At 45.1% G+C, this 22091-nt stretch overlaps 1 protein-coding gene across 1 annotated transcript in view; it reads right to left on the reverse strand.

Moving 5' to 3' along the window:
* AFF3 (ALF transcription elongation factor 3) overlaps nucleotides 1-22091 on the reverse strand; it is a 553308-nt gene that overhangs the window by 40359 nt on the left and 490858 nt on the right. Inside the window, exon 13 of the mRNA XM_082641946.1 lies at nucleotides 6997-7183. Coding sequence (XP_082498072.1) covers nucleotides 6997-7183 — 187 coding nt within the window. The remainder of the gene's footprint in view (nucleotides 1-6996; nucleotides 7184-22091) is intronic.

Below are 22091 nucleotides of genomic sequence, written 5' to 3' on the forward strand. Positions count from 1 at the left end.
CTGTCTGTTTCCTGGTCCCCGGCACTGAAATGCCAGTGCAGCAGTTTGAGGCCTATTTGGAAAATAAGGGGATGCACTATGCTTCACTAGGACCCATTTCCAACATTTTTGAGGGTTATACAATGTATATATATTTATACAGACATACATAAACTTAAGAGTCCATAAAAGTTAACTGGGGTGTAGTTTGGAGACCCTGAGTGTTAAAGCACTCATTTTTTGTGAGACTTAAAATATGGGGAGGTGAGGGGGGGTGGAATTAGAAAAGGGGACTGAGTGGAAACTAAACTCCCGAAGAACTACCTCTGTGCGCCCTGTGCACTTTGATGGCTGGACTTGGTTCGTCCATCCTCAACCTGCATCCATCACACTTTGCCCGAAATATTTCAGATGAGGAGGTGACAATGGAAACCTTTTCTGCAAGCAGTTTTGCTATCTTAAAGCAAATCCTGGACATTTCAGGTTTTAAACTCTGGCCCATAGATTGGCTCCAGGGGTGGGGGGCGGTGGTGGGGAGCTGGGAGGGGAGGTCAGTGAATGCCCTGTAACAGAATATGAAATGTTATGTAGACGCATTTTTCGAGGAGAGGGACATAGCTTTCACTCACATCTCTAGGCAGCTATGTCTTATTCAAAGGTTAAGAACTGATGCTTTTACAGCGAGTAAATGTTGATTTCTAATAAAAGTCCATTTATCCAGCATCTGTGATTATTATAGAAAAGAGGTATATTGATAAGTATAGAACTTTAGCTAGAGTATTATCAATTTGTGAAAATATGTGAAATGGGGAAAATTTTTGAAGTGATTAAGGTGATGTATTTTTCCTTCCCTATGGTCTCTACCCTACGAATTCATGGCTTCTGATGATCCAGGGGAAGACTAAATACTAGCCTAAAATAAAGAATCGGCTTAGCTTTGCATTTCAAACTTGGTTGGTTAAAGCCCAGAGCAAGTCAGGTGCCCTTGTAGGAGAAAACCACTGTTTTTTAACATAATAATTTCCCAAAGCTTGCTTTCATGTATCAAGATTTGGCTTTCAACAGTGAGGTTGGTATTAAGAGCAGAACTTGGGGCATAGCCACATGCAGCAAGGATCTTGGGGGAGGGGAGGGAGGGGAGGGCAGTATATTAGGCCCAAGGGTCCTGGCTGAGTCTGGAGGCATCTGGGGCACAGCTTAGGGAGATGGGAAGCCTTTAATGGGCCAGCAGGGCCTGGGGCCAAGATGAAGTGGCCACAGAGTGTGGGCACCAGGCACTGGAGCTGTGGCAGGGACCGTGGACATCCTGCTGGTTCCCCCAAAACAGATGAGACTGTCTACACTTCAGGGGACCACAGTGCAGGGTGTCCAGGGACTGGAAATGATAAGAGACATTTCAGCGGAGGCCAGCATGGGGATGCCAGGCCCTTTCCTTGGCACCCTGAGGATGGGGAGCCTCCCCCTGGGATGCGGGTGTGGAAGGGGAATCTCTCATGACCCTGATAGGGAGTCTGGTGTCTGACTTAATTTTCTGCTTCGTTTGCTTTCATGACATCCAAAGGACCAGGGCTCCCACGCAAGAGGCAAAAGAACAAAATGATACATCTTTTTTTGCACCTCTGCGTTGTCCTGTGTCAATTCTGACCTCGCTTTAAATTGGCTTCTCCAGAGACAGGGAACAATGGAACCTGCAGAGCACACCTGACCTGGTCCATCCTGCAACAGTGACGCAAGAGAGGACGCAGGGCAGCAGGACCTCTTCTTCGCCAAGGGGAAGCTCTCGCCTGCCCTGAGATTTGCTGGGTGTGGTTGAAGGCTACTTTGGTGGCAAACACAGCTATGGCTCTGAGGCTGTCTCCTCCCCACCCCATTTCTCTCGGACCACCGGCGAGTCAGTGACTTCTGTGCCTCAGCTTCCCCAGATAAATGGGGCCCAGTAGGGCTTCCCTGGTGGCGCAGTGGTTGAGAGTCCGCCTGCCGATGCAGGGGACGCGGGTTTGTGCCCCAGTCCGGGAAGATCCCACATGCCGCGGAGCGGCTGGGCCCGTGAGCCATGGCTGCTGAGCCTGCGCGTCCGGAGCCTGTGCTCCGCAACAGGAGAGGCCACAGCAGTGAGAGGCCCACGTACCGCAAAAAAAAGAAAAAAAAAATGGGGCCCAGTAATATGAATGGATGCTGAAGCGGCCTTGCAGAAGGGGACACACACGGGGAGAGGGTGGACCACTTATGGCAGAGCCTGCCACTCACACTGGCCCCAGCACCACGTCTCACACTAGCTTGCCCTCATCCCCAGCATCCTGGGCCTCCCACACCTCACATTTCTTATGTGGGAGAGCACAGACGCGTCCCTGGAGCCAAAACACAGAGGCTCACAGGGAGACTCCCACTAAAACTTCCTGGAGGGAGCCTTAACAGTGAAGGGAGAACTGAAAGACTTGAGTGTGGGCCCACGGCCTGATGTGCTCTAGGGTCATTTTTTCTGCTCTTCACAGCTGAAGAAATGAGGCTGAAGGACCATTTTCAACACATCACTAAATCACATTCTCTTTCTCAAAGGATCTACAAGGACCTCCTCTTGCCCCTCAAACAAAAATCCAAATTCCTCGGGCATCCATCATCTAACAGCCATCTTTCCTTGCCAGAACACCTACAATGTGCTCCCACTTTATATGTATCATCTAACTGAATCCATACAGGTAAGAAATACTGTTGCCCCTAGTTTGTAGACGGGGCTCAGAGAGGTTAAGTGAAATGTCCAAAGCTGCAGAGCTACCAGGCACCACCAAGGCTAAACCCACATTTGTCTGGGCTTAAAGACCAGATTCTCTCCCCTGCTGCTTTGCCAGTCTCCCATTACTCTCTGGTGTAGCCTCATGAAAGAGGGACCTCATTTCTTTTGAGAAATGTCAGTCTTCAACCTAAAATGATAGAATTAGATTGATTTCTGGAGACACCACTAACTCTCCAAATAATACCTGTGGCCTTCTGTTATCCTGAACTGCATCGTCTTTTGGTGTCCATAGCCATTCCGTGTATATAAATCTTGTGTCTTCAACAAAGCCAAACGCTGCTTTCCAGCAGGGGCCAGGTCTCTGCTTCTTTGTCTCCCTCGCAGGACCCGTAATAGGTTAGGGCAACAGCATGCTATGACTCCGCTCCTACTAATAATGACTCAGAATGAGCTGTCACTCCACTGGTATCACTTATTCCTCAGAACAGCGTCACAGATTAGACGGCATGGGACTATCCGCCATTTCAGGGATGAAACAGTTGTGGCCAAGGAAGCTCAAACAGCCAAGAATTAGGTGGCAGGGGAGGAGGGTGAACTCAGGGCTTGGGGTTCCTTTCCTGCCATGCTGCTGGCTCTGGTCCACTTCCTGAGCTGTCCATCAGGGTTTCTGCCCAGTGCATTTGATTGTTTCCTGGCTTGCTGCTTTGTACTTCCATCCAGGACTCTCCTCTCTGATCAATCGTCCCTCTGATTAGTGTATAAGCTCTCCACCGTGTACTTTAGTCTCCACTTATCTACACCCTTCACAGCACCCACTGCCACATACCCCAGATGCCTAATTAAGGAGAAGCCTGTTGAATCAATGAATAACCTGTATCGTGTACCTGCTGATTTTCAAGAACAATCTAGGGCAGCATTTTCCAAAATGTGCTTTGAGTTCATATATCCCATAAAGGAAGGTTTCCGTGGTCAGATACATTTGGGAAATGCCACAATGGAGAACACCGTTTACATGAGCAAAATTAAGGGCTGAATGATGCCCTACGGTAAAGAAACAGTTGAAACCTACTTTATTCTGGATCTCCTCAAAATCCTGTGACCAGGCTCTTGTCCCTGCAGCATCCTTTACTTGGGGAACACCGGTCTAAGGAGCTCTGTGTGCTGGTGTAGACATGCTAACTGAAGGGCAAGGCGCTTCCCCCTGTGAAGCTCTGACGTGAAAGGATGTCCCAGGCCAGGAAAGAAGATACAACTCAAATGAAAACAATTAGGCTGAGGACAAGCAAGCAAACATCAGGCCATAGAGAGGGGGATCTGCAGTGATGGAAATACTGTTTTCGGGGTCTCTTCCATGCTAGCTTGCAGACAAGGGGTTATACTATGGTGATTCATGTGAAATGCAGTGGCTTTCTACAGCCACGGCCATAAACAACAGCTTGTATGAAACTCAGGGGAGCCAAGTGGGTGTCCAGTGCTGGACGTTGAGGGGGAGAATGCAGGTGTCTTGGGATATCATGAGGGTCTCCTGCTTTCACATCAGGATATTTCCAGGAAGAAAAGAAGAGCCACAAATGTTCTGCTGCAAAGCAGCGTAAACAGGTCTTCACAACGGAATGTGAGGTGTGTGGCTATAAAAAGCTGGATTGTCCTGTGGGGCGGGGGGAGGAAAAGGGGTCTCACTGCTCTCTTTAAGGGGTCCTGGGCCAGCTTGGCCAGAAGAAAGCAGAGATGCCGTGGAGACTCGGCAGGTAATGCTTCCTCTCTTTGCGACTTTCATTCTGCAAACTCACTGTATTTCTTTTCTTTTTTCTTTTTTTTTAATTTTTGGCCATGCCACACGGCTTCTAGGATCTTAGCTCCCCGACCAGGGATCACACCCGCGCCCTTGGCAGTGAAAATGCGGAGTCCCAACCACTGGACCACCAGGGAATTCCCTCATTGTATTTCTGAAGGGCGTGTGTCTCTAGTCACCTTGGGAAAAATGTTAAAAGAAACCTTACTTTTATTCCAAGGAATACATTCCTTTCCAGCAGAAAGAAGTCACCTGCAGTGTGGCTACATCTCTTGTCACTCCTGCACTCCCTCTGCATAGAGAAGCCAGGAGTTGAAAGCTACACGCGGCCTCAGGCAACTTAAACTTTAAGGCCTGTGTTACCAGACTCCCCTCCTCCTCCTCAGCTAGGGGCCTCTGGTAGCTGCTGGAAGAAACAAGAAACGGCAAGTGCTTCCTTTCATCACCAAGGAGTTCAGGTCTTTGTAATTATCTCAGTGACATTTAGAGAGAATCTGCTTAATGCCGTTTATAGCTGTACTTCTCCGAGGCTGCTTTCAGCCTCACCTAGAAACTCCAGGAGTCACATTTCAGCGTGCAAATGAGACTCAACTTTCCTGAATTTAACCTTCAAAGTCACAAAGAGCCTGGGGTGGAGGTAACATTCACAGACCCTAACGCTTTTAATCTACCGCCACTGTCCCCCTTGGCTCTTGCGATGTCCCTGGAACCCAGTTCTTTCTACTAAATATTCTGGAGTTTTTCAACAAATTAGAGCATAAAGCTGGCTCTGAAGAAGCCCGGTTAATGCCTCTGTTTTATTTAACCCTGTATTTTTGTTTGTTTCAAATTATTCCCATTAGAATATCAGCTCTGTGAAGACAGGAACCTTCTCTGTCAGATCATTGCTGTCTCTCAGGGCCAAGCATCGTATCTGTGGCAGAGACTCAATAGATCTTCGTTGAAGGTACACTAAATGAGTGAGTGAATGGATGAATGAATGAAATGATGAAGAAGGAAAAATAATTTAGCTTCTGGGAAAAGTCAGGATTATATCAACATATGGCTTTTATACGTTAATGTTGCTAAGGGCCTTCCCCTTAAATAGGGAGATAGGGATAGAAAGATAGATAGGGAAAGGGAGAGAGACAGAGACACAGGTACACAAGCTGGAAACATGGGTCTTGCTGGCCCTTAAAGGTGCTCCTGGGGAATTCCCTGGGGGTCCAGTGGTTAAGACTCTACACTTCCACTGCAGGGGTCACAGGTTCGATCCCTGGTCAGGGAACTAAGATCTGCATGCATTGCGGTGTGGCCAGAAAAAAAGCAAAACCTCTCACCACCAAGGTCTGCATATGCGGGTTTGGTTTCTTTTTTTTTCTTCTTTGCGGTACGCGGGCCTCTCACTGTTGTGGCTTCTCCCGTTGCGGAGCACAGGCTCTGGACGCGCAGGCTCAGCGGCCATGGCTCACGGGACCAGCCGCTCCGCGGCGTGTGGGATCTTCCCGGACTGGGGCACGAACCCGTGTCCCCTGCATCAGCAGGCGGACTCTCAACCACTGCGCCACCAGGGAAGCCCTTGGTTTCATTTTAGAGCATATTTAGAAATTTGTGCCCAGAGTGGTACAGAAGGTTGTAGGTAAAAAGTTAAATCCTATGAGCCACAGTAACATCAAATGTTTATACACTCAAGAAGAAGCATATTTTATTCCCTCTTTAGAAATCAAAGTCTACCCTTACAGATCCAGGGCCTAGAGAAGTGTGCTCTCAGCCCTCTCTCAAGAATCCACAGTCTGAATTACTATTAAATTTTCCCCTTTTCCCCCTTTAAAGTAGAAGTAGCAATGGCTTTTATTGGGACCTTATAATATTTTTATACACGGCACCTAAATCTTCCACACAGATACTCATCATAGCTATAAAAGTTTTCATTAGTATTTGTAAGTTGATGCTAATTTTCCTTTTTATATTTTCACAAAGAAAACAAAGGTTTTATTCATATTTATAGCCCTTGTTCTCCTAATCTGTGATGAACTGAAAAAAGGTAAGATCCTAACCATGTCTAATCCACAAAACTCCTCTCCCCGTGATTTACGGGGGCTCACACTTCCAGGCAGGGAGCTGCCCTGTCTGCTTATTGGCTCGGCTGACCCTTAGGGAGACCCGATCCTCAGGTTATTTCCAGTCAGTGATGTTTACAGCATACTTGGAAAGTTCTGGAAGTCAAGATAGAGAATTTTGGGACCATAAGAGATGAAGTTTCTAGACTTCAAAGGAAGCTCTGTGACTAGGAGCACTGTGAGGAGGGGCTGGGGGAAATGAGCCTAAACCAACCCCGGCAGGCTGCCTGGAGGTGGTGGCCTAGAGAGGTCACGGCGCCTCGCAGGCCAGTGTCACAGCACTGAGGCTGGAGGCGCAGGAGGTGTGAGAACCACACTCGGAGGAAGACTGACCTCGCTCACCGGGTCGGGGAGAAGCAGGCAGGGGAGGCGCTCAGAGGCCAGCGTGTCCTTACCTCAGGGCTGGAGTAGTGGGGAGGCTTGCTGCCCTCACTCTCGCTGGAGCTGCTCTCGGTCTCTGAGTCAGATCCCGAGCTGCTCTCCGAGTCGCTGGAGGAACTGCTGCCGCTGCTGCTGCTGCCGCTGCTGCTGCCCTTGCTGGAGGGCACGGAGGCCCTGCAGTTGGCCTGCGGGAGGCCGGCACTGCCAGCCCACGAGGCCCCGGGAAGGAAAGGGGAGGAAAGCCAAGTGAGCAAACACGCATACACCACCGAGCGAGCTGTTGTTCCACCAGCCTGCGCATCTGTCAGCATCACCTGAAGCTCCAGAGCCACCGTCAAGGTCAAAGCAGCCTCACAGTTAAAACAATGGATGCACAGAAATTAAATTGGGAGTGAAAGTCGGTGCCACTTGGTAATCAGGCACTCGTCAGTGTGACTAGTTTGTGTGATCATTTTAGAGGGGAAGGTGGTGTAATTGCAGGACTGTTTCTATTTTGCTCCTATTTCTGGGAATGGCTTTTCAGATGCATTCCCGATTCCAATCACCAACAAAAAGGCAAGGAAATCTAAAATGCTTGAAATATTTTGTAAAGAACGAAAATGTCTGTTTGCTTTATTTTAGGAAGTGGGCTGTGAGGAAGGGCACAGTGTCCTGCTCTGTGTTCTCATGGCCTGCTGGAAGGTTCCGGAGTCGGCGGGACCGACAAAGTTGTCTTGCTTCCCGCCTCTTCCTGCCCACAGAGTCGAGTCCTGTAGTCTTTACAGGAGCCGGCTTGCTGTATAAACAGTAATTTTCCTTTGAGCCCTTTATTAAAGAACTGAAGATCCCTCACTCACACATTTTTAAATATTCTAGACTTTAAAATTCAACCCCAGTACAGTGGCTTATAGCAATACTATTTTGAATTATACTCGATGTCCATATCCCTGCTGAAATCTGCCAGAAAGTTACATGCTCAAATTATAGACTCAAAGAGAACAGGAAACATGGACACTTCTCATGGTAATTAATTAACCACAAAAATTCAAATCACACACATCCACCCAAACAGTGAGCCAAAAAGAAAGTTTCAATACTCACATAATAGTCAACATCTCCCAAGTCCTTTATTAATTGCATTGAAACACAGCTGTATTTTCGAGGTCAAACTCTAAACCCAGAAAATGCAGTGACCACTTTTTAAATGTTGAGTCAGCAAATATCTGCTTGCCCCTTCCAGCTGGGACCACTGCTTCACCAGGATGAATGCGAGTGAAGGCCCAAGGCTGAGGGAGCTTGTCAGAGTTTATGGTCTCAAGTGCAAAGCAGCCAGGACAAGGTAAAGGACCCTTTTCACCCGCCCCTTAAATCTTTGACAAATGCTTTGCTCAAGGACAGAGTCTCATAAATCCTCAGTGTTGGGGCGGGGTGGGGGGGCTGTTTAAAACTCACTGGAACCTTGCTTCTCCCAGAGGAATGATAAGACAAGAAACTATCTTACAGGATGTACCTAAAAGTCAAAGCACTGTTTTGAGCTGCAGGCGTAGGGAAAAATGGAGTTTGAACATAACCTTCCCTAGTGGTTTTTATTTCTTCTGCCAATGTCATGGTCCATACCTACTGTCTGACAAAATTTTTCAACGTCAGACAACATCTGCACCTTTACGCCTTGCCTGAGCTGCATCAATTCCTTTTCCAGCCTGCTGTTTGTTCTGGTGTTGAGTGAGGGATCCTGGATCTTTTTACAGAGGCTGGGAAGGGACGGTTAGTGATCAAAGGGCTGTAATATTTCTTTCTTCCCTTATGAACTAAAATCCATCTTTCCTGGCGGCTGAGTCGACATGGCTACTATCAATGGAGTCATTAAAAAAAAAAAAAAAGAAGGCTATTAGATTGTGACTGAACACGAATGGCTGGGATCCATGTTAACAGTGTGTCAGTAAGTCCCCCAAACACTGGGGAAAAACTCCAAAAACAAACAGACAAAAACCCACCCCAACCCAAACAAACCAACCAAAACGTAAAAACTCCCCAGAGCCAAACAACACATGGTGGAGGAAAGAGATCTGTCTCCCTGCCACACTCTGGAATGACATTTGCTGAAGACTAGGAAATGAAGAGAAATAAAGAGCATTTTGATTGGTTTTATATGATGGTCAAAGGCTTTGATCACCAAGCGGTACATTCTCCTGCTTTCATTCCGACAACAAAGGACACTGAGGCCGCTGCTGTGTGCACCTGGTTGCTGTGTTTGCGGCAGAGGCAGCAATGTGTGTGCAGTTCCCTGGGGCTTGCACCGCAAAGTGACTGTCTTTTGAAAAGCTGCACTTTAATTTCTGGGAAAATGTCCATTAAACAGTTTCTGTGCCACCTTCCTTTTCTGACTGCTGTCCTATCGTAATGAGACCCACTAACCCAGCAAGACAGAGTCTCTGATCCGAATTAGATTGGCAGAAAAGCCTTAGAGTTTTATGTTTTCCTTCCTTAAATTAGGAAATTGACTTCAAACGACAGTTTTACTGGCGTAATTATTATTTGTTTTTGAAACCGTCGGGGAGAGCCAAGAATTTCAGGTTTTCTTCCTGCTTTGCTTTGAAGTGCTGTGAGGCCCCAGTCCTCTGGAGTCAGGGCTGAATACATTCATGTTTCAATGGTCCCGGTGGAGACAGTGTCGCTGGAAGCAATCCACGTCAAGGATGGGGGCAGGCTTGTGTACAAGGGCTCTGGTGGCTCCAGTTATGGGATCAAGATAACTACCCCTACCTGCAGAAAGCCTGCTCCATTAACTAGCCTTTCTGTGGATCTCTGGGGGACAGCTGGTCATTCAGGACTCGGCACAATGACTGCTCTTGCCATGAGCGCATGCAGTTGCTTTGCCTCTGCTGGGGGAGCTGCAGCAGCCAGGGTGGCAGAATAAAGAAGCCGGGGATGGTCATCACTGCAGATGAGAACTAACAGAAGGATGGGCTCAGTTAAGCCAGGAAGGCTCTTTGGAGTCATGGAATCAAGAAGATGGAAAAAGACATATCAGACAGACCCTCCTGAAAGAAGACTTTACGCTTTATATATTTAAAACTGCAAACTGCAAAGTTTGGTGTGCTTACTAGTTGTCATGTTTCCATACCAAAGATGTTAACAATTCTTTCAACTTAATTTAAAAAGTAACTTTTTTCTGAAATGATAACATGGATTGATTGACATGATGACACAGCATTAGACAATTTTTAGGAGAGTTCTTGGACCCTCTGCTATTTCAGGAACAGGATGCCATTGAAAACATGTGGGCATGAAAACATCATTGAGGTCATGGAATAAAAGCCTTTGTGTCACCAAACTTAGCACAGTGCCTGGGGCATGATAGGTATTCACCTGTGATTACTAAATGAAAGAATCAATAGAAAAAAGTCTATCACTAGGTTAATGAGTTAAAGGAAAAAGGATTTAACCTTTCAAAAAGGTTACAATCTCTCTTCTAATAAAAAAAAAAAAAACACTTAAGGGGATTTCAGCCCCTCTTGTGCTTTTCCAATGTTAACACCGCTTCCTTGCACAGAGTGTCTTTAAATGTACTCTAAATTTCATCTGTGAGCCCAGTTCTCCCCTGGATGGTTTATTTACTTTTGGTATTTTGATTTCATGAAATGTTTTGCTGGTTTTGTGAGTGGCCAAGACGATATACACGTTTGGGAGAGTCCTAGCTTTATTCTAAATGATCTGCTTGCTGTGTCCCCTCCTTTGGCTGCAGTGACACATTCTTTTCCAAATCTGGCCTGGGCTGAATCTGAATACAGACAGTAAAAGAATAGATCTGGAACCTAAATGCCTGCCTCTTACAGGCATGGGTGCTCCTGCCAAGTATATTGTGGGGTCTGGGTAAATATCCAAAGTTGTTCACGAGCTTTGAATTAACAAGGAACTTGGTGGCAGGCTCTGTGCCTAGTGGGCACTGTGTGGATGGCCGTGGGCATGCCACTGGGATGGACGAAAGGTTAATAATTTAGAAGAGGTCCCAGCTCCTTCTCATTCAACACTCTGGATGAACTCAACACATGCTTGATTTCTAAACTGTAATCGGTGCCCTGGCAATGGTGTTCTTGTATTGTTGGCATCTCTACTGATATTAACTGATCTAAAATTATAATCACATAATGAGACATGAAAATGGAAGGCTGACACAAGGAGTTGCGCTGATAGGACTGTTGGTCTTGTACTAAACGTTTTTGTTAGCTCTGTAATACCTCCAGGAACAAGTCTTCTATTAAACATAGTTTTTGAAGCTCTTCATGGTCTGGCCGCAATCAAATCTTCAGCCACACCTCATAGGGTGCACCCCCAAACCTTGTCTATCATAAATTTCTCACTGTTTTGACAACCTGCGTGCCTTTGCATGCGCTATTTTCTATGCTACGAAGCTCTCTCTCCCTTTCTTCTTCTGGGTACCTCCAACTCATGCTTCAGGACTTGGTTGCAGTATTACCCTATTCTGTAAAGTTTTTCTCAATTCCCCCAGGAATAGTTAATATTTCCTCCCCTGAGCCCCTTAGCACATCACCTATTTTTCTTTTGTAGCCCTTACCATACTAAGGATAGGAATGATCTACTTTATCCTTGTATCCCCAGTGCTAGCAGGGGGTGCGGCATGAATAGGTTGTCGACAACTATCAACTGAATGAATTAAAGAAAAATGATTCTTGACATAGTAAGTCAACGCATTTTATTATACTATGAAATAGCCTATGAGATGTTCATATATTCACATATGTAGTTTTTCTGTTGCCTTGGGGCTGCCAAAGATTTCATAAAACAGATGACTTAGCGAGCTACTATCTACCATCACTGGTTGAAAATCCAAAACCTATAGGGGTCAGGCAAGTAGCATAAATGAGTGAAGTGTCCAGTTATAAGAGAAACAAATGCCTAACACACGATGATAAAGACAGTGGACCCTTGGCTCCCCAGTGGGAAAGTGTCAAGCTGGATAGTCCTGACTGGTCTACTGCTTCCCCAGGCCAGCAGATCTCTGCCACGTGGAAATGAGAGCCAGTGTTACCAAATCCTTCAATTTTTTTTTTTCAGAGGAAGCCCCAAATCCTGATGTTTATATCAAATCTCCTGATTTTAAAACGCCAGTAATTAGTTTGAGAATTTTTAACAATGAAAAGTTTCATTTTATTTTTTGCAATGAGACACATCTGTAGGTCAGATGAGGCCTGTGGGGTACCAGTTTGAGACTCGCTAATCTATGTCTTACTCTTACACCTTCTGAAAGCCTAAGACGGTTCCATGTAGAAGAGACACAAAGAGACCACAACCAGGAGTTTCGCCTCTCTCAGGGATTCAGGTTCGCAGGGACAAACAAGAGGTTAGCCAAATACACTTATTCTCTCAGCCCACTTATTTAAACGTCTAAAATTTTTTTAAAAATTACTGATTCAACAAGAAAAATCTCAAATAAACAACCTAAGCTTACACTTAAAGCAACTAGAGAAAGAAGAACAAACAAAACCCATAGTTAGTAGAAGGAAAGGAATCATAAAGATCAGAGCAGAAATAACTACAATAGAGACAAAGAAAACAATAGCAAAGATCAATGAAACTAAAAGCTGGTTCTTTGAGAAGATAAACAAAATTGATAAGCCTTTAGTCAGACTCATTAAGAAAAAAAGGAAGAGGACTCAAATCAACAAAATTAGAAATTAAAAAGGAGAAGTTACAATGGACACCTCAGAAATACAAAGGATCATCAGACTACTACAAGCAACTATATATGCCAATAAAATGGACAACCTAGAAGGAATGGACAAATTCTTAGAAAGGTACGACCTTCCAAGACTGAACCAGGAAGAGAAAATATGAACAAACCAATCACAAGTACTGAAATTGAACTGTGATTAAAACTCTTCCAAGAAACAAAAGCCTAGGACCAAATGGCTTCACAGGCAAATTCTATTAAACATTTAGAGAAGAGTTAACACCTACCCTTTGGAAACTCTTCCAAAAAAATTACAGAGGAAGGAACACTCCCAAGCTCATTCTATGAGGCCACTATCACCCTGATACCAAAACCAGACAAAGATATAACAAAAAAAGAAAATTATAGGCCAATATCACTGATGAACATAGATGCAAAAATCCTCAACAAAATACTAGCAAACTGAACCCAACAACACATTAAAAAGAATCATACAACATGAACAAGGGGGATTTATCCCAGGTATGCAAGGATTCTTCAATATACGCAAGTCAACCAGTGTGATACACCACATCAACAAATTGAAGAATAAAAACCATATGATCATATCAATAGATGCAGAAAATGCTTTTGACAAAATTCAACACCGATTTATGATAAAAACTCTCCAGAAAGTGGTCATAGAGGGAACCTACCTAAACGCAATAAAGCCCATATACTATAAACCCACAGCAAACATCATTCTCAACAGTGAAAAACTGAAAGCTTTTCTTCTAAGATCAGGAACAAGACAAGGATGTCCACTCTCACCACTATTATTCAACATAGTTTTGGAATTCCTGACCTTGGCAATCAGAGAAGAAAAAGAAATAAAAGGAACCCAAATTGGAAAAGAAGAAGTAAACCTGTAACTGTTTGCAGATGACATGGCACTATACATAGAAAATCCTAAAGATGTTACCAGAAAACTGCTAGAGCTCATCAATGAACTTGGTAAAGGTGCAGGATACAAAATTAATACACAGAAATCGCTTGCATTCCTATACACTAACAGTGAAATATCAGAAAGAGAAATTAAGGAAACAATCCATTTACCATTACATCAAAAAGAATAAAATAACCCAGAAATAAACCTACCTAAGGAGGCAAAAGACCTATACTCATAAAACTGTAAGATAATGATGAAAGAAATCAAAGATGTCACAAACAGATGGAGAGATATACCATGTTCTTGGATTGGAAAAATCAATATTGTAAAAATGAGTATACTACCCAAAGCAATCTACAGAGTCAATGCAATCCCTATCAAATTACCAATGGCATTTTTCACAGAATTAGAACAAAAAATTTTACAATTTGTGTGGAAACACAAAAGACCACAAATAGCCATAGTAATCTTGAGAAAGAAAAATGGAGCTGATTTTAGACTATACTACAAAGCTACAGTAATCAAAACAGTATGGCACGGGCACAAAAACAGAAATATAGAACAATGGAACAGGATAGAAAGCCCAGAGATAAACCCACGCTCCTGTGGTCACCTAATCTACAACAGAGGAGGCAAGGATATACAATGGAGAAAAGACAGTCTCTTCAATAAGCAGTGCTGGGAAAACTGGACAGCTACATGTAAACAAATGAAATTAGAACACTCCTGAACATCAAACACAAAAATAAACTCAAAATGGATTAAAGACCTAAATGTAAGGCCAGATACTATAAAACTATTAGAGGGAAACACAGGCAGAACACTCTTTGACATAAATCACAGCAACATCTTTTTGATCCACCTCCTAGAATAATGGGAATAAAAACAAAAATAAACAAATGGGACCTAATTAAACTTAAAAGCTTTTGCACAGCAAAGGAAACTATAAACAAAACGAAAAGACAACCCTCCGAATGGGAGAAAATATTTGCAAATGAAGCAACTGACAAGGGTTTAATCTCCAAAATATACAAACAGCTCATGCAGCTCAATATCAACCAACCAAACAACCCATTCAAAAAATGGGTGGAAGATCTAAATAGACATTTCTCCAAAGAAGACATACAGATGGCCAAAAAGCACAGGAAAAGATGCTCAACATCACTAATTATTAGAGAAATACAAATGAAAGCTACAATGAAGTTTCACCTCACACCGGTCAGAATGGCCATCATCAAAAAATCTACAAACAATAAATGCTGGAGAGGGTGTGGAGAAAAAGGATCCCTCCTACACTGTTGGTGGGAATGTAAATGGGTACAGCCACTGTGGAGAACAGTACGAAGGTTCTTTAAAAAACTAAAAAGAGCTACCATATGATCCAGCAATCCCACTCCTGGACATATATCCAGAGAAAACCATAATTCGAAAATACACATGCACCCCAATGTTCATTGCAGCACTATTTACAATAGTCAGGACATGGAAGAAAGCTAAATGTCCATCAACAGAGGAATGGATAAAGAAGATGAGGTACACATATATAATAGAATATTACTCAGCCATAAGAAAGAACGAAATAATGCCATTTGCAGCAACATGCATGGACCTAGAGATTTTCATACTGAGTGAATTAAGTTAGAGAAAGACAAATATCATATGATATTGCTTATATATGGAATCTAAAAAAAAATGATACAATGAACTTATTTACAAAACAGAAACAGAGTCACAGAGGTATAAAACAAACCTATGGTTACCAAGGGATAAGGGGGAGGAGGGATAAATTGGGAGACTGGGATGGACATATATACACACGACTATATATAAAATAGATAACTAATAAGGACCTACTGTAGAGCACAGGAAACTCTACCTAATACTCTGTAATGACCTATATGGGAAAGAATCTAAAAAAGAGGGGATATATGTATATATATAACTGAATTGATTTACTGTACACTGGAAACTAACACAACATTGTAAAGGAACTATACTCCAATAAAATTTTTTAAAAATTTTATCAAGTGAAAAGGAAGCCTCTCTCAGTACTTCCAACCTCCAGCTCTGATTAATTGTATCAAAAGCTGATGAATGAAACAACCAAGCAGGTCTCTTCTATAGTCACTGCCCATTTTATCACCCAGTCAAATTAGGGATTACTTAATTTAGTTAAAAACCATTACTGTGGAAATTAAGCTCTGATTTTAAAAGTCTGTGTACCAAAGCTAGAAAGAACATGTATATAGATAGCCTTGTGAGAAAAATGACTCAAATAAGTGCGGTTCTAAAAATGTTAAGGATAAAAAGGTGGGTGGTTCTTTAAATTTATGTTCAGAGTAAATGGCATGGGGGTAAGGGATGATACTGGTGTGACCTTTGCTGAGAATTCACTTGGTGCCAGGTACCGCAGAGCCATAGCGTGTGTGTGTGTGTGTGTGTGTGTGTGAGAGAGAGAGAGAGAGAGAGAGAGAGAGAGAGAGAGAGAGAGAGAGTAAGGGAGGGAGGGAGAGGGAGAGGGGGAGAGAGTGGGAGAGGGAGAGGGAGAGGGAGGGAGGGAGAGGGAGAGGGAGAGAGAGAGAGAGAGAGAGAGAGAGAGAGAGAGAGAGAGAGAGAGGGAGGAGGGACTTGATAGACACCCAGCCAGGCAGAGAGCTTGGGACAGAGGCGTCAGCTTCTCCCAGGAGAAAAGTGTAACTGTCAGAAACCATACAGACTCATAAAAAGTAGATGAAATCAGCTATGAGAAACTGTAATACAAGTTACAATACCACTTGTTGACAATGCAAAAACTGCACATTTTTCATTAATCTACAAAATCAAACAAAGGAAAGTTCTACAAATAAATCAGAATGAAGCACCCAGACCCCAGGGGAGGACAACAGCCATATCCCAACACAAAATAGCAACTCAGGACAATGGACAGTACCTCCCTCAAGACCAGAGACCCTCAGGATTTTTGTAGTTGTTACTTTATGCCTTGGTCTCCTTCTTACAGGGTAGGTATTATTCTGTCTCCTTCTAGGTAGGGACAATAAGGATCCTAATAGGGGACAGAGCTGAGATTCTACATCTAGAAATTTACCCTATGAAAATAATCGGGTATGTTTAAAAACATTTATCTACAAGGATATAGGCTCTTATGTTATTTGCAATAGGAAAGGATTTGTAAACAACCAAAATGCCCAACACTAGGGGATTATACACCCTTATGAGGATACTTTTCAGTACTATGTAGTCATTATAAACATATTAGAGCAGAATATTTACTGTTGCGAAAAATTCTCACTCTGTATTTGTGAAGCAATGGGCTTTCCAGTACGCCAGTCATCTGAGGGCAGAGAAACGGATCAGGACTACCTAAGTGTTAAACCCTGCTTTTTCCCTGGGACAGAGGATGGGGTTTCACTGACTCAGGGTTTTGCTGAAGAATCAGAAGGTCCCTGTCTGTAAACAGGCTCTGACATGGGATTATTAAGAACACAGACTGTGTAAGTCTTCTTGACTGGATATGTGAGGTCCAAGCATAAAAGGATTGAGGTGTAAGTACTCTGTTACAACCTCCAAGGGCACCTGGGGTACACCCGTTCCAGCTTTGTCTCAGCTGTGTTTCTGAATTCTTTGCCAAATTAGCGGAGGACCTCACAGGATATCTGTACATGGTCTTTCCCTGACAGTCTGCTGGCTACAAAGTAGCATGATGGTAATTACATAAAAAACTTATACAGAGAAAAAACACTGTAAGGATATATACTCAAATGTTAACTGTGGATATTTTCTGGTGGTGGAATTACAAGGATAAATATTTTTTGAACTTTCTTATTTTTTCCAGTTCTTCATTTTTTCACTGCCAGAACATATGCTACCTTTTAAACGTCTATTTCATTGTGGAAGATGATTCTACTACTATATTACTGAATTTAGCTTGCTACTATTTTAGTTAGCATTTTGGGAAGATCTATGTTTATAGGTGAACTTGACATATATTTACATTGATGTATTTTATATTTGCAGGCAATTTTTGGCAGGTTTTGCATCATGGTGGTTTTAGCTTAAAAGAATATATTGGATAGTGTTTTACCTTTCTAGTGTTTTACCACGTGAGGCAGAATGTTGGGTAGGCTCTAGAATCAGATGGACAGACCCAGATGGACATTTGACCTCCTCTGCTTGCTGGCTGTGTGACCTTGGGGAAGTTACTTAACCTCTCTGAGACTCAGCTGCCTCACTGGATTAACGAGGTAATAACAGTGCTGACCTCACAGGGCTGCTAGGTGGACCAAATGAGAACATGCTTGTAATGTTCTTAGCACAGTGCCGAGCATATCGCAAGTGCTCAATACATAAGGTTAATACTGGTTCTTTAATTTTTAAGAACTCTCATACTTCTTCCAACATGGCAGCCCAAACAAACAGGACTTCCTCCAGTTTACTGGCGTTCTTAACTCACTTCAACCATCTGGTCATTCCATGGGATTATAAAATGTCTGATCAGGAAAAAAACCTGGGAGATTAGCTACTCGGTCTCCCCAGAAAAGGAATGTCCAAAATGACTCAGCAAATGAGCTTTCCAACACGACTTCTTAGAAGTCTCCTATTTCCGTAAACCTGGCTATTTTAGCGCAGAGCTCCAGATGGCTATGGCCTTGAACGAGGTCAAAGGCAGCTCCCAAGGGAGGCTGGCAGGGCTGAGAGAGACTGGTGGCATCAGGAATTGTGTCTGGCTCTTGAAAACACTCCTCCTAACCTCATCTCCCTCCATTGGAAGAAACCAGTTCCATTTCGCTCCTGTGTTTAAAGCAAATAAAGTGAGCTTCTGGATGTCGGCACGACGTGGTGTTTAATTTGCGTCTCACCAAGGAATACAAGACTTCAGCATGATGAGCACAAGTTTATGGAAACCAAATGACAGCATCTGAGACACAGACCTGTGGCCGTACCTGCTCAAGCTGTGAGCTTGCGCGCTGTCGTACACCAGGCTGGGTTCGCTCCTCAGATAAGGACTCCCAGGGCAAATGTGTAAAGTATTACTCAGGTGTTTCTGCGGGAAGTGCCATGCAGAAGGGCCTTCTGAAAGGCTACGTAATAGAGCATAGCTGACAGACTGTGTAGTGACAGGGAACAGGGATGACAACTAAAATAAGAGAAAACATAGTCAGGAAGGGACATGCAGGCCTCATATGAGAAGCCCCAGGGAGGGGCGTTTCCAGGATCGGCTAATTCACAGGCTCCGAGGCCTCACCAAGGACCCAGGTTCTCTCCATCTTCTCTCACTGCCATCCTTGGCTTGTCTGCAGGCTGACACCCCTCACGGCCCTCAGAGAGCTGCTACAGTCACCACTCATAGCTGACCGTGTCCAGAGAAAGCAACGGTCCTGTCTTATTTCCCTCATTACACAGACTACCCCTCATGTCTCGCTGGTCTTGCACTGTGTCACATGACCACGACTAAACCAGTTCCATAGCAAGGGTAATAAGACCACAAAGATTGGCTTGGACCAATCAATAGTCTTTTCGTAGGACTGGAGCCTAAGCAACCTCCCCTGAAGAACTTGCAGCTCAGGGTAGGGTGAACCGAATAGGGGATTCTCTCTGTAAGGAAGTGAAGGGTGCCTCTTGGACAGGCTATCATACAGCCTGCTCCATCCAGGAGATCCTGGACACAGGCCACAAACGCAACTTCCCGGCTACCTGCTATATATGATCATCAAGGTGAGCTTGATGGCTCATCCCAGCTGAGGTTCAAGGAGAGTGAGGCGGCCTGGAAACCTTCACACCTGGGTTGCAGTCATTCCCTGAGCGTCTCCACCTCCCCATCTATGAAGACATGGGCTTGGACCAGGTGACTGCTAAGGTCCTTCTCACTACTAATATTCTTTGTAATTAAAAACCCAGTGACCCTCATTGTAGTTACTGATCTGAGAAATGCCTAATACCAAAATTTCTAACTAGAAGGTATGTTCATTTCTATGCAATTCTTTTCCTTTCTCCCATTCAGGGTGATGAGCCATGGGGAAGCCAAGAGAAAACCAGAGAACATTGGAGCCAAAAGTCACGATGACTTGTTACTGCTAGTTAGTCCGGATTGGACTATAACATGCTGTCCTGTGTTTTCTTCCTGGTTGTGCATGGAGGTTGCTATGTAACAGTTGAGCATAGGCCAAATGCTTAGCTCTGCTACCTCTACAAGCCTAGGGAATCGCAGACATTCTTTTTTTTTTTTTTTGCGGTACGCGGGCCTCTCACTGCTGTGGCCTCTCGCGTTGCGGAGCACAGGCTCTGGACGCGCAGGCTCAGCGGCCATGGCTCATGGGCCCAGCCGCTCCGCGGCATGTGGGATCTTCCTGGACCGGGGCACGAACCTGCGTCCCCTGCGTCGGCAGGCGGACTCTCAACCACTGCGCCACCAAGGAAGCCCCATAGACATTCTTCTGACAACCATGCACTGAGCCTCTGACTCGTCAGGCGCTGTGCTGGGAGCTGGAGATTTCTTATCTTGCCACGTGTTGACTTCATGGATGAGCTGAAGGCACTATCTGCCTGAAGCCAGTCACATCCAGAGCATCTTCATGTAGTTTTAGGTCAATGGGGGTTTCTCTGCCATTTAGAATTGGCCCGGCTCCTTCCTTGCACTGTAGCTTTGCACTTCACCTGCCCGGCACTGTTCTGAGCGTCCTGGGGGAAAGAAGCACCATGCTAATCCACGCCCTCAAATTTGGAGGGCCTAGAACAAAGTTCCAAAGAAGACAGTGTATGTGAAGTGCTAAATTCTGCGATAAAATTCTTAGTCCTAAGAATTTAGAGGCCAGGAGAATAAGGAGGGCTAGCGTTTTCAGGGAGGAGTCCATGGAGGAAGTGAGAGCCAAGCGGGGCTCCGACCACAGGCAGGATTTCTCTGGGAGATTAGAGGCAAAGTGAGGCTCGGGGCAAGGGGGTGGAATAACGGCGCAAAGCCAAGGTCGACCAAGAAAGAGAGGGAGACCCACCAGGGCGGGTGTGTAGGGTGAAGCAAAGCAGGCTCAGACCAGGGGGTGGAATCATTTATCCTTTCTAGTTTACAGAGTCCAGCACCAAGTAGCCCTTTAATTAATTTATTTATTTAGGTCCCAGGAGCCCGCGCCTGTGATCCAGCCTCTTCCTCAACAGTCTGGACAGCGAACCAGGTCCCCGGGAACCCTGGAGCCTGAGGCCTGCAGGCTCGCGCATGTGCAGTTCACGCCCATGCACCTGCCCTCAGGTATCCGAGTTCTCCAGAACCACGGGGACACAATGGCCCCTCCCACGAAGCCGGATTCCGCGGACCTCCGGTCTAGCCCGTCTATTTAGGCACACGGGTGATGATGAAAAGAGCTGGAAACATAGACTGGGATTGACTGATTTCCTGGACCAAGTGAAGTGAAGTTCTGTAAGCCAACATCCTATGTAATTTAAAAGACTAGAGACTATTCTGAGTGGGACAGTCTTGAGAAAAACACTGGACCAGGAGTCTCGGGGTGGGCGCGGCTAGAGAGGGGGGCAGATGAGTCAGGGAGGGGCGGTCCCCTCCAACCAGCATGGCCCCTGCGAACACAGGGGCTGCGCCCCCAAGAGAACACTTGGTGAGACCTCATGGGTGAAAGCAACCCCCGTGCACAGAGGCCGGGAATAGCTGAACCTGTGAGAGGGAAATGACCACGAGGACATTCTAGTCAAGGAAAGACACGCTCGGGCCAGGCCTTTGTTTCTTTACGGTTTGCTGAACATGGAAAGGTGCTTTATGGGCAGGCTGAGCAAAGAGGGAGAACAAAAGAGCGGGGGAGGTAAGAAAGGGAAGGCGGAGCCAAGTAAACTAGAATGTGGGCAATAGAATGTTATTTGCTTTCTTATTCCTGAGTATGGTGCCAAGTTAGACTGGGTCCTGTGACTCCCCAGCTCCACTATCGTGGAGAATGTGAGCAATCCTGCTTCACAAATGAGCCGCCTGCTAAAAGGAAAAGAATACCAAGCATCCTGCCACAGGCCAATCAAACTTTCAGCCCAGGCCCAGCCCGATGTGATGATTTCTCCCGGGAGGGTCTGAATGGTCCTGTGCATCAGCTGGGGACGAGCCAGGCCTGCAGAGCTGCAGCCTGTTCTTTCACTGGACACCAGGATGGAGTCAGGAAATGCAGTCAAGGCCCAAGCACGCTCTGGGGAAAGGCAGGGGGACTGTATCTTGTCCCGGGGACAGTCCCTGCCCACAGGGAGCTCCTGCTTCAAACCGGTTTGTCTCTTTGATCAGAATCACTCTGCTTCAAAGGTAGTCTCACTTTTCTTTCCCCAATGAGGAAAAAAGGAGCGAGGGGATTCACAGGAGAGTTTTGATAACAGGAGGAAGAGAGGGCAGGGGGAAGGTCTGTAGCCAGATGTCAGAGCACGGCTGGCAGTGTGTGCCTCGCATGATTCCAAGGAGCAAAATGCATTTGGGACCTCGGAGTGTCACCTGAGAGAAGGCACTCCATGAGGATCTTAAGACCTTAAAAGACAGGCCT

The sequence above is a fragment of the Mesoplodon mirus genome, assembly GCF_964341445.2.
Source record: "Mesoplodon mirus genome assembly, chromosome: 14".
Lineage (NCBI taxonomy): Eukaryota > Metazoa > Chordata > Mammalia > Artiodactyla > Ziphiidae > Mesoplodon > Mesoplodon mirus.